Consider the following 18,076-nt stretch of genomic DNA (forward strand, 5'->3'; position numbering starts at 1 on the left):
CCAAGGACAGGAGCACGGAGAGGCCGACGTAGAGACGCACTACTGATCGGGGGACGCAGATACGCAGAAGCGGGAGGACATGGAAACGTGGACACAGAGGCATCCACTGACAGCGAATTCCCTACAGACAGCGACTCCAGCTACCATCGCACACTGTCGTTTTTTGTTGTTGCCCGGAAGCAACACAAGGCCCCACGAAAGAAAATAAAAGATGTAGGAGAAGCAAGCGGTCAAAGAGGAGATCAGGAACACAGGCCGTGGACACGGAGCTACAGCAGGACGCGGTAATTAACCTCTCCAAAAAAGACCTTACTGACGCGCAAGTCTCAGTCTTATCCAAGGGCCTCTCTTTTGTACCTACATGTACAGATAAATCATTCGACACGAAAGTAGATCTGTTTAAATTCTTTCGCAAGATTAAACTTAAGCGTGTGTTTTCACAAAACACTGTTTCTAGCCTAGAAACAAATCAAAGAACTGGTACCCATTTTAAGCCCAAAAGCAAATTCTGTCCCATGGTTAACAACTCATCGATTAATACCTATTGTAGGTTAGTCGAACAAGAAGCCATGTCAGTGTATACGAGACAAACAAACCACATTCAGAAGAATCTCACTAGAACAGAAGAAAAGGCACTTAATGAATGAATGAAAGATTCATCTTTGGTTATTAAACCTGCAGACAAGGGGGTGCTGTGGTTGTTTTAGACTATGAAAACTATAAAGAATAAATTCAGAGAGAACTCAGTAATGAACGTTTCTATAGAAAACGGAGTGTTGATCCCACACAGGTGTTCCAAAGGGAAATATGCTCTAATCTGGAGCACTAGCTCACTATTTGGGAGACAGAGACACTAATGAATATCCACCAACAAACTTAATTTTAGAGCTGGCAGAATATGTTTTGAAGTATAACTATTTCAGGTTTGATGATGAATACTACCTCCAAACGAATGGAACATCGATGGGCTCCACATTCGCTCCGAGCTATGCTAACCTTTATGTGGGTCTTTTTGAAGAACGTTTTGTTAATAATGAAAACGAAAATACATTTTTGATTAAAGTCCTGACGTGGTATCGATATATGTTTGCATATGGGAAGGAACGGGGAAAAAGCAGTCAGATTTTATGGCACTACTCAATGACATTGACCCCAATCTCAAATTCACTATTGAATGTGACACTAAACGTGGTCATTACCTTGATATGTGGATTGAGAAATCAAACGGAACCCTGTTTACAACTCTGTATAGAAAAGAAACGGACAGAAATACTCTATCACAGGGGGACAGCTTCCACCCTGAGCCATTAAAAAGAGGACTTCCTAGAAGCCAGTTTTTCAGACTGCGCTGTATATGCCACTCCACAGAGGATTATCTAGAAAAAGCAGCGGAGATGCGCACTAGGTTTCTAAGAGGCTATTCGCCACAATGTGTGGATGAAGCTCTTCATTTGGCATTGGGAAAAACACGAGATGAACTGTTACAAAAAGACCCGCTAAAGAACACGCCGTAATGTTCACAACCACATATACTTTGAACTCGCGAAAAGTGGGAGATGCGGTAAAGAAACACTGGCATATTTTATCATCGGACCCAGCTTTGCCGGCTGAATTTAAAAATCCACCACTTATTGTGTATAGGAGAGGTCGCGATAAATTGGTCCATGCCCACTGCCAGCTACAAAAGAAAATCAGCCAGGCTCTTTTACGCCCTCTACCAAATGGTAGCTATAAATGTAGAGGATGCTCACAGTGCAACAACATGATGAAGTGTGAATATGTCTGCCACCCACATACAGGAAAACGGTTCTGAATAAATGACATTACGTGTTCCACCACCCATGTTATTTACATTATTAAATGTCCGTGTGGGCTGTGCTATGTAGGCTAAACCTCTCGTTCTCTCAAAATCAGTGAACATAAAAGTTAAATCAGGAGAAACGACAGGGATTATCCAGTCGCAGTACATTTTAATGACCAAAAGCATGACATTTCTACCTTAGATTTTGTGGCGTAGAGAAAGTCAAGATATCAGACAGGGGAGGTGATACTAATAATACTCTGAGTAAAAGAGAATGTTTTGGGATTTTCAACCTCCAGACATTATTTCCTAAAGGTCTTAATGATGAAATGCCTATGTATGTTGTTGTGAATTTGAACATGAATTATGCCCCTATTTCAGATTACTCTGATGTTTTTCGTACGATGTACCCAATGATGAATGAAAGACCTACCGAGCAGGTTATGTCCTCATTGTGGTTTTACACACTTTATTTGAATATTTATGAAATGCATATTGTTATATTTGGTAGCACTTATTTGTTTTTCCTTCACCTCCAACCCATTTCCATGGTGGAACGGATGTGGGTGGGGCTAGGTCTACAAAAGGGTGCTAAAAAAAAAAATCAACACAAAAGCCATGAGGCAAATACGTAAAGCTTATTAAAGATCAGTGATACTCTCAAGAGCAGTGTGCGGTTTCCTTTTTCCTGGAACGTCTGTGAGTGTAATGTTACTGTTCATTTTTATTGTTTATTTCACTTTTGTTTATTATCTACTTCACTTGCTTTGGCAATGTTAACACATGTTTCTCATGCCAATAAAGCCCCTTAAATTGAATTGAAATTGAATTGAGAGAGAGAGAGAAAGAGAGCAAGGGAGAGAGAGAGAAAGAAAGAGAGAGAGAGAGAGAGAGAGAGAGGGAGAGAGGAGTGGAGAAAGAGGTTGCAGCTGTTTGCTGGCTCTTTACCTCTCTGTACTTAGTGCCCTTCTCTAGTTAATGTGTGACCAAGTGAGTATGGGGAAAGGTGTGTGTGTGTGTGTGTGTGTGTGTGTGTGTGTGTGTGTGTGTGTGTGTGTGTGTGTGTGTGTGTGTGTGTGTGGACATGTTTAACTATTATTGTGGAGACCAGAAGTCCCCACAAAAATAGTAAACAAGCATTTGATCAACTGGAGACATTTTGTTAGTCCCCACGAGGTCAAATGCTATTTAGGGAAAATAGGATTTTGAATGGGATTTAATTGTGTGTCCCCACAAGGTTAACTCTACAAGACTGTGTGTGTGTGTTTATGGCACTTGAGTGTTTTGTGTTTCTTTTCAACCAACAAATAACTCTCCCTGAACTTTGAAACCTTTATGAGCCAATCAGCAACTGCTTCCCAGGACAAAACTAGTGTCACCTGCCGCCTGTCCAGTAACCAAGGTTTTCTGGGCAGGTAACCGTGACAACATAAATAATTCAGAAGGAGAGGGAGCAAGCCGCCTGACGGGAACAGGTGTCCTAGAGGGCGGGGCGCTGAAAGAAAGAGAGAGAGAGAGAGAGAGAGAGAGGGGGGGGGGGGTTAAGGAGAGGCAAGGGAGTGACACAGACAAAGAGAGCAGGTTGAGAAAACAAATGTATAAAAAGAGGGACTGTGAGAAAAGAGTCAAACGATAAGGAGAGAAAGAAAGCAGGAGTGAGGTAGGGAAAAACAGGCAGACAGGGAGAATAGAATGTTTAGGCTAGAGACCAGAGTCCAGAGAGAAAAATAAACTAAAAGGGTGACTCAGGGAAAACTCCAGTCCGGTCATGGAAGCAGAGCTGGAAGAAGAGGATGGGAGTTTCACTAACATCTCCCTAGCTGATGACAGACCTACAGGTAAGACAAACTCCCCTTTAATTGCAAAGCTAGTAGCTCTGTCCATTCACCTACACACACCTATAGGAGAGAGTGGGGTACGTTGAGCCAAAGGGCTAAGTTAAGCCACCCTTGTTTCCAGGAAACCACACACACACACAAACACAGATGTTAAGTACTTTTTAAGCAGAACAGAGGTGAGATTTTTCTTGTGAGGCAGGATTCAGGTGTGGTTGTGGGTGGACTTTCTATTTGTATTCAGGTCAACTATAAAACACACACACACACACACACACACACACACACACACACACACACACACACACACACACACACACACACACACACACACACACACACACACACACACACACACACACAGTAAAGCCACATTCCCCCAGAGAGACAGAGCGAGGTGTAACACCTTTTACTCTGTTGAGTCCTGTAGATAATTATTCTGAACAATCAGACAAGGAACTACCTGCATTCCATATAAATTCAGAGTCACATACAATCTGGGTCTAACCTACAGAACATAGAGGTACTATAACCTACAGAACATAGAGGTACTATAACCTACAGAACATAGAGGTACTATAACCTACAGAACACTGAGGTACCATAACCTACAGAACATAGAGGTACTATAACCTACAGAACATAGAGGTACCATAACCTACAGAACACTGAGGTACTATAACCTACAGAACACTGAGGTACTATAACCTACAGAACATAGAAACACTATAACCTACAGAACACTGAGGTACCATAACCTACAGAACATAGAGGTACTATAACCTACAGAACATAGAGGTACCATAACCTACAGAACATAGAGGTACTATAACCTACAGAACATAGAGGTACTATAACCTACAGAACATAGAAACACTATAACCTACAGAACACTGAGGTACTATAACCTACAGAACATAGAGGTACCATAACCTACAGAACACTGAGGTACTATAACCTACAGAACATAGAGGTACCATAACCTACAGAACATAGAGGTACTATAACCTACAGAACATAGAGGTACCATAACCTACAGAACATAGAGGTACTATAACCTACAGAACATAGAGGTACTATAACCTACAGAACACTGAGGTACTATAACCTACAGAACATAGAGGTACTATAACCTACAGAACACTGAGGTACTATAACCTACAGAACATAGAGGTACTATAACCTACAGAACATAGAGGTACTATAACCTACAGAACATAGAGGTACCATAACCTACAGAACAGTGAGGTACTATAACCTACAGAACATAGAGGTACTATAACCTACAGAACATAGAGGTACTATAACCTACAGAACATAGAGGTACTATAACCTACAGAACATAGAGGTACCATAAGCTACAGAACATAGAGGTACTATAACCTACAGAACATAGAGGTACTATAACCTACAGAACATAGAGGTACTATAACCTACAGAACATAGAGGTACTATAACCTACAGAACATAGAGGTACTATAACCTACAGAACATAGAGGTACTATAACCTACAGAACACTGAGGTACCATAAGCTACAGAACATAGAAACACTATAACCTACAGAACATAGAGGTACCATAACCTACAGAACATAGAGGTACTATAACCTACAGAACATAGAGGTACTATAACCTACAGAACATAGAGGTACTATAACCTACAGAACATAGAGGTACTATAACCTACAGAACACTGAGGTACCATAAGCTACAGAACATAGAAACACTATAACCTACAGAACATAGAGGTACCATAACCTACAGAACATAGAGGTACTATAACCTACAGAACATAGAGGTACTATAACCTACAGAACATAGAGGTACTATAACCTACAGAACATAGAGGTACTATAACCTACAGAACATAGAGGTACTATAACCTACAGAACATAGAGGTACCATAACCTACAGAACAGTGAGGTACTATAACCTACAGAACATAGAGGTACTATAACCTACAGAACATAGAGGTACTATAACCTACAGAACATAGAGGTACCATAACCTACAGAACATAGAGGTACCATAACCTACAGAACATAGAGGTACTATAACCTACAGAACACTGAGGTACCATAACCTACAGAACATAGAGGTACTATAACCTACAGAACATAGAGGTACTATAACCTACAGAACATAGAGGTACTATAACCTACAGAACATAGAGGTACTATAACCTACAGAACATAGAGGTACTATAACCTACAGAACATAGAGGTACTATAACCTACAGAACATAGAGGTACTATAACCTACAGAACATAGAGGTACTATAACCTACAGAACATAGAGGTACTATAACCTACAGAACATAGAGGTACTATAACCTACAGAACATAGAGGTACTATAACCTACAGAACATAGAGGTACTATAACCTACAGAACATAGAGGTACTATAACCTACAGAACATAGAGGTACCATAACCTACAGAACATAGAGGTACTATAACCTACAGAACATAGAGGTACTATAACCTACAGAACATAGAGGTACCATAACCTACAGAACATAGAGGTACTATAACCTACAGAACATAGAGGTACTACACTGCTCAAAAAAATAAAGGGAACACTAAAATAACACATCCTAGATCTGAATGAATGAAATAATCTTATTAAATAATTTTATCTTTACATAATTGAATGTGCTGACAACAAAATCACACAAAAATAATCAATGGAAATCCAATTTATCAACCCATGGAGGTCTGGATTTGGAGTCACATTCAAAATTAAAGTGGAAAACCACACTACAGGCTGATCCAACTTTGATGTAATGTCCTTAAAACAAGTCAAAATGAGGCTCAGTAGTGTGTGTGGCCTCCACGTACCTGTATGACCTCCCTACAACGCCTGGGCATGCTCCTGATGAGGTGGCGTTTTGTCTCCTGAGGGATCTCCTCCCAGACCTGGACTAAAGCATCCGCCAACTCCTGGACAGTCTGTGGTGCAAAGTGGCGTTGGTGGATGGAGCGAGACATGATGTCAAATGTGCTCAATTGGATTCAGGTCTGGGGAACGGGCGGGCCAGTCCATAGCATCAATGCCTTCCTCTTGCAGGAACTGCTGACACACTCCAGCCACATGAGGTCTAGCATTGTCTTGCATTAGGAGGAACCCAGGGCCAACCGCACCAGCATATGGTCTCACAAGGGGTCTGAGGATCTCATCTCGGTACCTAATGGCAGTCAGGCTACCTCTGGCGAGCACATGGAGGGCTGTGCGGCCCCCCAAAGAAATGCCACCCCACACCATGACTGACCCACCGCCAAACCGGTCATGCTGGAGGATGTTGCAGGCAGCAGAACGTTCTCCACGGCGTCTCCAGACTGTCACATGTGCTCAGTGTGAACCTGCTTTCATCTGTGAAGAGCACAGGGTGCCAGTGGCGAATTTGCCAATCTTGGTGTTCTCTGGCAAATGCCAAACGTCCTGCACGGTGTTGGGCTGTAAGCACAACCCCCACCTGTGGATGTCGGGCCCTCATATCACCCTCATGGAGTCTGTTTCTGACCATTTGAGCAGACACATGCACATTTGTGGCCTGCTGGAGGTCATTTTGCAGGGCTCTGGCAGTGCTCCTCCTGCTCCTCCTTGCACAAAGGCGGAGGTAGCGGTCCTGCTGCTGGGTTGTTGCCCTCCTACGGCCTCCTCCACATCTCCTGATGTACTGGCCTGTCTCCTGGTAGCGCCTCCATGCTCTGGACACTACGCTGACAGACACAGCAAACCTTCTTGCCACAGCTTGCATTGATGTGCCATCCTGGATGAGCTGCACTACCTGAGCCACTTGTGTGGGTTGTAGACTCCGTCTCATGCTACCACTAGAGTGAAAGCACCGCCAGCATTCAAAAGTGACCAAAACATCAGCCAGGAAGCATAGGAACTGAGAAGTGGTCTGTGGTTACCACCTGCAGAACCACTCCTTTATTAGGGGTGTCTTGATAATTGCCTATAATTTCCACCTGTTGTCTATTCCATTTGCACAACAGCATGTGAAATGTATTGTCAATCAGTGTTGCTTCCTAAGTGGACAGTTTGATTTCACAGAAGTGTGATTGACTTGGAGTTACATTGTGTTGTTTAAGTGTTCCCTTTATTTTTTTGAGCAGTATATAACCTACAGAACATAGAGGTACTATAACCTACAGAACATAGAGGTACTATAACCTACAGAACATAGAGGTACTATAACCTACAGAACACTGAGGTACTATAACCTACAGAACATAGAGGTACTATAACCTACAGAACATAGAGGTACCATAACCTACAGAACACTGAGGTACCATAACCTACAGAACATAGAGGTACTATAACCTACAGAACATAGAGGTACTATAACCTACAGAACATAGAGGTACTATAACCTACAGAACATAGAGGTACTATAACCTACAGAACATAGAGGTACTATAACCTACAGAACATAGAGGTACTATAACCTACAGAACATAGAGGTACTATAACCTACAGAACACTGAGGTACTATAACCTACAGAACATAGAGGTACTATAACCTACAGAACACTGAGGTACTATAACCTACAGAACACTGAGGTACTATAACCTACAGAACATAGAGGTACTATAACCTACAGAACATAGAGGTACTATAACCTACAGAACATAGAGGTACCATAACCTATAAAACATAGAGGTACTATAACCTACAGAACATAGAGGTACCATAACCTACAGAACATAGAGGTACCATAACCTACAGAACATAGAGGTACCATAACCTACAGAACACTGAGGTACCATAACCTACAGAACATAGAGGTACTATAACCTACAGAACATAGAGGTACCATAACCTACAGAACATAGAGGTACTATAACCTACAGAACATAGAGGTACTATAACCTACAGAACATAGAGGTACTATAACCTACAGAACATAGAGGTACTATAACCTACAGAACATAGAGGTACTATAACCTACAGAACATAGAGGTACCATAACCTACAGAACATAGAGGTACTATAACCTACAGAACATAGAGGTACTATAACCTACAGAACATAGAGGTACTATAACCTACAGAACATAGAGGTACTATAACCTACAGAACATAGAGGTACTATAACCTACAGAACATAGAGGTACTATAACCTACAGAACATAGAGGTACTATAACCTACAGAACATAGAGGTACTATAACCTACAGAACATAGAGGTACTATAACCTACAGAACACTGAGGTACTATAACCTACAGAACATAGAGGTACTATAACCTACAGAACATAGAGGTACTATAACCTACAGAACATAGAGGTACTATAACCTACAGAACATAGAGGTACTATAACCTACAGAACATAGAGGTACCATAACCTACAGAACATAGAGGTACTATAACCTACAGAACATAGAGGTACTATAACCTACAGAACATAGAGGTACTATAACCTACAGAACATAGAGGTACTATAACCTACAGAACATAGAGGTACTATAACCTACAGAACATAGAGGTACTATAACCTACAGAACATAGAGGTACTATAACCTACAGAACATAGAGGTACCATAACCTACAGAACATAGAGGTACTATAACCTACAGAACATAGAGGTACCATAACCTACAGAACACTGAGGTACCATAACCGACAGAACATAGAGGTACTATAACCTACAGAACATAGAGGTACTATAACCTACAGAACATAGAATCACTATAACCTACAGAACATAGAGGTACCATAACCTACAGAACATAGAGGTACTATAACCTACAGAACATAGAGGTACCATAACCTACAGAACATAGAGGTACTATAACCTACAGAACACTGAGGTACCATAACCTACAGAACAGTGAGGTACCATAACCTACAGAACAGTGAGGTACCATAACCTACAGAACATAGAGGTACTATAACCTACAGAACATAGAGGTACCATAAGCTACAGAACATTGAATAAGCTACAGAACCCTAGGACTGGAGGTACAGACTGGGTAGGGTTGGCCAAGCAACAGCCTCACCTGGGTTAGTCTTAGCTGCAGACAGAAGGAGACATATAAACCCTTCAAAGTGGAGCACAGAGCAGAGAGTAACCAAGCACACTGATCCTGGTAGCTGTGATATGGTGGGTATAGTGTGTGTGTGTGTGTTACAGCTGGTCTAGCCTTGCCAACTGCTGCTGCACCGCTAGCCTGTGTAGTTCACCACTAAGGGAGTGACCGAGAGACTGTCAGAGCTGCAGTGCTGTACTATAGTGAAGAACAGAATACAAATTAAATGGAATACTCACGCATGCATGTGCACCCAAACAGATACAACCTGCACAATCAAAGCACACATACAGACGCACACAGTGCTGCCACACCTATCAGATATCAAATGTCCTTCACGTTTTCCCTTCATCAGACTACTAGTCTACATCTAGTGGAAGGAGCAAGTAGACAAGAGGAGGGAATGAGGTCATACAAGCATATTGTTAGGGGCCCAATAAATGTCGTCATTATTTTGACACCACCTGTGGCTGTGTGCATTGCGCTGGCTCCCCCTATCGGCCGCGTCGCTGGCTCCCCCTATCGGCCGCGCCGCTGGCTCCCCCTATCGGCCGCGTCGCTGGCTCCCCCTATCGGCCGCGCCGCTGGCTCCCCCTATCGGCCGCGCCGCTGGCTCCCCCTATCGGCCGCGCCGCTGGCTCCCCCTATCGGCCGCGCCGCTGGCTCCCCCTATCGGCCGCGTCGCTGGCTCCCCCTATCGGCCGCGCCGCTGGCTCCCCCTATCGGCCGCGCCGACCCCTACACCCAGCTAATGTGAACGTGTGTGAGGACGTCCCGTCGCAGACTGTCATACATGGAAATCCGCAGTGTCGTCTAGCAGCTAATAACGTTATCCACACAATATTGTTATTATATCGAAGGGTAAGTGACTGACATTTCAGAAATATAACGACACTACGTGGCTAGGCTTGTAGTTGTTGAGATGTACGGATTTGACAGATTTCTGAGATTTTAGCTGTTTAACTTGCTACTGTACTGTAACAAGCATTCTGATTAACTACGAGTTAGCAATGTACATAAGCTAACATAATATCGCGGTTATTAATTTGACAGCCGGTAGTTAGCTACAGTAGTCGTTTTCTTCTCGGTGTTCTTGCTTCTCTGTAAAATGTTAGCATATCGTATGAAACAGCTAGGTGGCTAACATTAGCTTGCCGCTATGCTAACTTACCAGCTAGCTAGCTGCCTGGTCATGGGTGTGTTGTTGTTTAGCTACCGTAACGTTAGCTAGAGAGCCAGCTAGCATCACTTGTCATCTTGGCCTGTTATGGCTTCCTCTGTCTTCTTGTTTGGGTATTTGGATGATGGTAGCCAGCTAACGTACAGTACTGTTGTTCACTTATCTAGTGTGCTACCTTTATCCGCGTTATTTGAATGAATAGTCCGTTAGACAGGTCGAGGAGTTAACTGGGGACCGTTAGTTGGAGACTAACCGTTTTTTAGATCGAGACAGATGAGGTCACTTTGAATGAGATGGCAGTGCTCCTGCAATGCCATTTCCCGCACATGTTACGTTGTTTTGGACCCTTGTGGCGCAGTGGTCTAAGGCACTGCATTTCAGTGCTAGAGGCGTCACTACAGACCCTGGTTCGTTTCCAGGCTGTATCACCACCGGCCGTGATTGGGAGTCTTATGGTCGGCGCACAATTGGCCCAGTGTCATCCTGCTTAGGGTTTGGCTGGGGTAGGCCATCATTGTAAATAATAATTTGTTCTTAATTGACTTACCTAGTTCTACATTTTTATTTAACAAAAATCATATGATTGTAGCTAACTATATTTTTTGCTCACCTTGATATGTGTGTGTGTCTACGTACAGTGGACAGAGGAACTGCAGTCCTGCATACCAAACAGGACAAGGAGGACTTCACCATGAACTGTGACATGGATGGTAATGCCATGAACAACAACACATCCTCTGGTTGTGTCTGTCAGTCTGTCTGATGCTGTCTGATTGTTTACATGTGTGTGTTCAATAATATACTGTGTGTTTGTGTGTAATATAGTGTGTGTGTCCAGTAATATAGTTTGTTGTGTTTGTCAGGAGACATGGAGAACCAGGTAGAGATGGAGGAGAAGACGAGGCTCATCAACCAGGTGCTGGAGCTACAACACACACTGGAAGGTAACACACATCTCTCTCTGTAACACACATCTCTCTCTGTAACACACATCTCTCTCTGTAACACACATCTCTCTCTGTAACACACACCTCTCTCTGTAACACATACCTCTGTAACACACATCTCTCTCTGTAACACACACCTCTCTCTGTAACACACACCTCTCTCTGTAACACACACCTCTCTCTGTAACACACACCTCTGTAACACACATCTCTCTCTGTAACACATCTCTCTCTGTAACACACATCTCTCTCTGTAACACACACCTCTCTCTGTAACACACACCTCTCTCTGTAACACACATCTCTCTCTGTAACACACCTCTCTCTCTGAATCACACATCTCTCTCTGTAACACACATCTCTCTCTGTAACACACATCTCTCTCTGTAACTCACATCTCTCTCTGTAACACACATCTCTCTCTGTAACACACATCTCTCTCTGTAACACACATCTCTCTCTGTAACACATACCTCTGTAACACACATCTCTCTCTGTTACACACATCTCTCTCTGAATCACACATCTCTCTCTTACACACATCTCTCTCTGTAACACATACCTCTGTAACACACATCTCTCTCTGTAACACATACCTCTGTAACACACATCTCTCTCTGTAACACACATCTCTCTCTAACACACATCTCTCTCTGTAACACACATCTCTCTCTGTAACACACAACTCTCTCTGTAACACACACCTCTCTCTATAACACACATCTCTCTCTGTAACACACATCTCTCTCTGTAACACACATCTCTCTCTGTAACACACATCTCTCTCTGTAACACACATCTCTCTCTGTAACACACATCTCTCTCTGTAACACACATCTCTCTCTGTAACACACATCTCTCTCTGTTACACACATCTCTCTCTGTTACACACATCTCTCTCTGTAACACACACTGGAAGGAAACACACCTCTCTCTGTAACACACATCTCTCTCTGTAACACATCTCTCTCTGTAACACACATCTCTCTGTAACACACACCTCTCTCTGTAACACACACCTCTCTCTGTAACACACATCTCTCTCTGTAACACACCTCTCTCTCTGAATCACACATCTCTCTCTGTAACACACATCTCTCTCTGTAACACACATCTCTCTCTGTAACACACATCTCTCTCTGTAACACACATCTCTCTCTGTAACACATACCTCTGTAACACATACCTCTGTTACACACATCTCTCTCTGTTACACACATCTCTCTCTGAATCACACATCTCTCTCTTACACACATCTCTCTCTGTAACACATACCTCTGTAACACACATCTCTCTCTGTAACACATACCTCTGTAACACACATCTCTCTCTGTTACACACATCTCTCTCTGTAACACACATCTCTCTCTGTAACACACATCTCTCTCTGTAACACACATCTCTCTCTGTAACACACATCTCTCTCTGTAACACACATCTCTCTCTGAATCACACATCTCTCTCTGTTACACACATCTCTCTCTGTAACACACACTGGAAGGAAACACCTCTCTCTCTGTAACACACACTGGAAGGAAACATCTATCTTTGTAACACACACTGGAAGGAAACACACCTCTCTGTTACACACACTGGAAGGAAACACACCTCTCTGTTACACACACTGGAAGGAAACACACCTCTCTGTTACACACACTGGAAGGAAACACACCTCTCTGTTACACACACTGGAAGGAAACACACCTCTCTGTTACACACACTGGAAGGAAACACACCTCTCTGTTACACACATATCTGTTACACACCTCTCTCTCTGTTACAGTGGAAGGTGTGTTCATGTATCTCCTCTCTCTGTTACAGTGGAAGGTGTGTTCATGTATCTCCTCTCTCTGTTACAGTGGAAGGTGTGTTCATGTATCTCCTCTCTCTGTTACAGTGGAAGGTGTGTTCATGTATCTCCTCTCTCTGTTACACAGTGGAAGGTGTGTTCATGTATCTCCTCTCTCTGTTACAGTGGAAGGTGTGTTCATGTATCTCCTCTCTCTGTTACAGTGGAAGGTGTGTTCATGTATCTCCTCTCTCTGTTACAGTGGAAGGTGTGTTCATGTATCTCCTCTCTCTGTTAGTGGAAGGTGTGTTCATGTATCTCCTCTCTCTGTTACAGTGGAAGGTGTGTTCATGTATCTCCTCTCTCTGTTACAGTGGAAGGTGTGTTCATGTATCTCCTCTCTCTGTTACAGTGGAAGGTGTGTTCATGTATCTCCTCTCTCTGTTACAGTGGAAGGTGTGTTCATGTATCTCCTCTCTCTGTTACAGTGGAAGGTGTGTTCATGTATCTCCTCTCTGTCAGTGAGGTTATCAGTGACGCTCCAGTTGTGTTAATGGAGCTCCTAAATGGGTCTCTGATTGTATCTGTCCACTCTATCTCCAACAGTTTAGTGTGTTACTCTGACTGAGCCACCCTCTCATCCTCTCTGTGAGGCTAATACAGCTACTCCCTTCCTGACTCGGATGGATTTAAGATTTTGTCCAAAATGGCACCCTATTCCCTATGGGCCCTGGTCAAATGTAGTGCACTGTGTAGGGAATAGGGTTCCATTTGGGATGTTTAAATCGACCATAATACAGCAGTCTGGTGCTGCTAAACATTCAGTCTAGCCTGGGAGGGAGGAGTATTTGGCATTGATGTGGAATAAACTAAAACATTCAGTCTAGTCTGGGAGGGAGGAGTATTTGGCATTGATGTGGAATAAACTAAAACATTCAGTCTAGTCTGGGAGGGAGGAGTATTTGGCATTGATGTGGAATAATCTAAAACATTCAGTCTAGTCTGGGAGGGAGGAGTATTTGGCATTGATGTGGAATAAACTAAAACATTCAGTCTAGTCTGGGAGGGAGGAGTATTTGGCATTGATGTGGAATAATCTAAAACATTCAGTCTAGTCTGGGAGGGAGGAGTATTTGGCATTGATGTGGAATAAACTAAAACATTCAGTCTAGTCTGGGAGGGAGGAGTATTTGGCATTGATGTGGAATAATCTAAAACATTCAGTCTAGTCTGGGAGGGAGGAGTATTTGGCATTGATGTGGAATAAGCTATCAGGAGGCTTCTGTTTCTGTATCGGCGTTTCATCTATCATTACTTACTTAGGCGGGGTGGCCTCCCCTGTCAAACTCAGCCTTAAAAATAATTATCTAGGGGAAACACTGGTCTGTCTAGTTCTAAGTTCCGTACCTCTGTTATTCCAGACCTGTCAGGACGTGGTCTGTCTAGTTCTAAGTTCCGTACCTCTGTTATTCCAGACCTGTCAGGACGTGGTCTGTCTAGTTCTAAGTTCCGTACCTCTGTTATTCCAGACCTGTCAGGACGTGGTCTGTCTAGTTCTAAGTTCCGTACCTCTGTTATTCCAGACCTGTCAGGACGTGGTCTGTCTAGTTCTAAGTTCCGTACCTCTGTTATTCCAGACCTGTCAGGACGTGGTCTGTCTAGTTCTAAGTTCCGTACCTCTGTTATTCCAGACCTGTCAGGACGTGGTCTGTCTAGTTCTAAGTTCCGTACCTCTGTTATTCCAGACCTGTCAGGACGTGGTCTGTCTAGTTCTAAGTTCCGTACCTCTGTTATTCCAGACCTGTCAGGACGTGGTCTGTCTAGTTCTAAGTTCCGTACCTCTGTTATTCCAGACCTGTCAGGACGTGGTCTGTCTAGTTCTAAGTTCCGTACCTCTGTTATTCCAGACCTGTCAGGACGTGGTCTGTCTAGTTCTAAGTTCCGTACCTCTGTTATTCCAGACCTGTCAGGACGTGGTCTGTCTAGTTCTAAGTTCCGTACCTCTGTTATTCCAGACCTGTCAGGACGTGGTCTGTCTAGTTCTAAGTTCCGTACCTCTGTTATTCCAGACCTGTCAGGACGTGGTCTGTCTAGTTCTAAGTTCCGTACCTCTGTTATTCCAGACCTGTCAGGACGTGGTCTGTCTAGTTCTAAGTTCCGTACCTCTGTTATTCCAGACCTGTCAGGACGTGGTCTGTCTAGTTCTAAGTTCCGTACCTCTGTTATTCCAGACCTGTCAGGACGTGGTCTGTCTAGTTCTAAGTTCCGTACCTCTGTTATTCCAGACCTGTCAGGACGTGGTCTGTCTAGTTCTAAGTTCCGTACCTCTGTTATTCCAGACCTTTCAGCACGTGTGGATGCGGTCAAAGAGGAGAACCTGAAGTTGAAGTCGGAGAACCAGGTTCTAGGCCAGTACATCGAGAACCTCATGTCGGCCTCCAGCGTGTTCCAAACCACCGACAACAAGAGCAAACGGAAGTAACCCATGACGACCAAGGGGAGTGAGACCCCCTACAATAGCCTGGTAGCAGATCTGTTTGTGCCATCTCCATGTTTGGGATGACACAAACCGTAGGCATGATAGCACAAACAGACTGGCACTCAGGCTACCTGCAACATCTCCTCTCCCAAGTGACAGCAGAGGAGGTAGATGCTGTTTGTAACCACAGTTCTAGGGACGGATATGGACGTGTTCCAAATGGCAGATTATTTCCTAAGTAGTGCACTATGTAGGGAATAGGATGTCATGAGCTCTGGTTAAAAGTAGTGTACTATGTAGGGTAGTCTGATCCTAGATCTGTGGTTAGGGGCAACTTCTAATTCCAGACCCCAAAATCCTCCCTACACTCCAACCACACCCCCAACCCTAAGAGTCCAGTTTACATTGTTGTTTGACCTCTTTTTACCCTCCTAACATCAAACCCCAGACATGATTTAACGGTTTTAGAATTCATCTTATTTTAGAATACTGTTTTGTTGTCATGTCAACTGCATCTGTAATGAGTTTTGACATCAGACCTTTTTTTATTTTGATGACTGGTTAATACTGGTTGGATCTGGAAGGAAACTGGACTTGTTGTATATGAATATGGCCAAACTCCTGGCCCCAAATTTGAATCAAACATATTGAATGACATGTCAATGTCATTCAATAATATAATATTAACACATTCCATCGACTTATCTCTCATCTGATTGATTGGTCGAAAGGTTACTAAGTATGTTTTTTAATTGTTAATTTCCACCACTTATTGATCAACACAAACATTATGAAATATGATTCTGTATGATGTATTTTTAAGCAGTACTACTGGTATGCTACTCATTCCACTAGGAATGGGATTCCTAATTCATATCGTCACCATGGAGTGCTGTGTGAAGTCAGTAGGTAAAGGAAAAAGCACAGTAAACGTGTTATGCTGTACATAACAAATGATGCCATCTTGAATGCAACCCTTGACTAGGGTCAAGCTACACTACAGGGTGAGACGGCCTCCTTTACCTATGATGGTGGAGGGAGGACAGAGTCAGGGAGGACAGAAGAGAGCTCTGCTTTTTACAGTTAAGAGCCTTGAGTGGTATTGATTAGAACACTCAGGCTGTAGAACACTCCGGAAGGTTCTGTCAGTGCATTAACACAGAGCTGCTGATGGTAATGGACTGTGGAAGCCCGAGGCTGGTTATAGTAGAGAGAAATAAGGTAAGGGTACAGCAAGAAATTCTATGAGAACCTTTATCAGGGATGTGATTGGGATTTTGGCTAGGAGATAGCTAGGTCAGTTTCAATTCTATTTGAATAGAGGATAAAATGGTTAAATGCCTAATTAATCAGGAAGAATCACAACACTCAGTTGTACAGAGATCAGAGTTTTGAGGTTCTATTGGTTCCAGGTGCTAAAGGAATAGATTAGGGAATATTGAGATGATTCCACTGCACTTCAATGCATCACGTTATTTAATTTTATTTCAATATAAAATAGTATTTTTATTTTGTAATATGTTAAATGGTATTATATTGTATGCTCCACGGACTCTTGTTAGTCCCAAATGGCACTCTATTCCCTATATTAGTGCACTACTGTGGGCCTATAGGGCCCTGGTCAAAAGTCGTCCACTGTTCCCTACATAGAGTGCCATTTGGGACATCCACCTTAGTTTTTCCTTCAGGCATGTTGATAATGTCTACACACATCCTATGGAACTAACTGCCTGGTGTGTAGAAGTTTAGAGCTTCTATGACTATGTTGCCTTTTAACACTTTTGTTTTAATAAAAAAAAATACTTGTTATGCTTTTGTACGAGTCGGGAGTGAAACTATCAATGGAAATAAGGAGAGTGAAGGAGACAAGAGAAGGATATAAGACCTCTTGACAAGTGAGATGCATCCTTAGTGAGAGATCTTGATTAGTTTCTATAGGTTCTCTAGACAGCAGAGTAGACTTTGTTCCAGTGCAAGCCAAGAATGCTGTTCCGATCCAGAGGGTGAT

At 43.0% G+C, this 18,076-nt stretch overlaps 1 protein-coding gene and 1 long non-coding RNA gene across 5 annotated transcripts in view; one reads left to right on the forward strand and one right to left on the reverse strand.

Annotated features, from left to right (window-relative positions):
* LOC106610477 (uncharacterized) overlaps nucleotides 1-11,128 on the reverse strand; it is a 27,276-nt gene extending 16,148 nt beyond the window's left edge. Inside the window, exon 1 of the long non-coding RNA XR_006770848.1 lies at nucleotides 10,845-11,128. This is a non-coding gene — a long non-coding RNA (uncharacterized lncRNA). The remainder of the gene's footprint in view (nucleotides 1-10,844) is intronic.
* On the forward strand, nucleotides 3,331-17,877 carry LOC106598460 (short coiled-coil protein B). Of its 4 annotated transcripts, none has more exons than XM_045723097.1 (4): nucleotides 3,331-3,639; nucleotides 11,492-11,563; nucleotides 11,720-11,797; nucleotides 15,929-17,877. In XM_045723097.1, the coding sequence occupies exons 1-4, from the start codon at nucleotides 3,570-3,572 to the stop codon at nucleotides 16,069-16,071; spliced, it is 363 nt and encodes a 120-aa protein (XP_045579053.1). In that variant the 5' UTR covers nucleotides 3,331-3,569; the 3' UTR covers nucleotides 16,072-17,877. The 4 variants fall into 4 exon arrangements, with proteins under 4 accessions (XP_045579053.1, XP_045579052.1, XP_045579054.1 ...); XM_045723096.1 differs by having other exon boundaries at nucleotides 3,332-3,639; nucleotides 11,717-11,797; XM_045723098.1 differs by lacking the exon at nucleotides 3,331-3,639 and adding an exon at nucleotides 10,405-10,534 and having other exon boundaries at nucleotides 11,717-11,797.
* The last annotated feature ends 199 nt before the right edge of the window (nucleotides 17,878-18,076 follow it).

This window comes from Salmo salar, chromosome ssa08 (assembly GCF_905237065.1).
Source record: "Salmo salar chromosome ssa08, Ssal_v3.1, whole genome shotgun sequence".
NCBI lineage: Eukaryota > Metazoa > Chordata > Actinopteri > Salmoniformes > Salmonidae > Salmo > Salmo salar.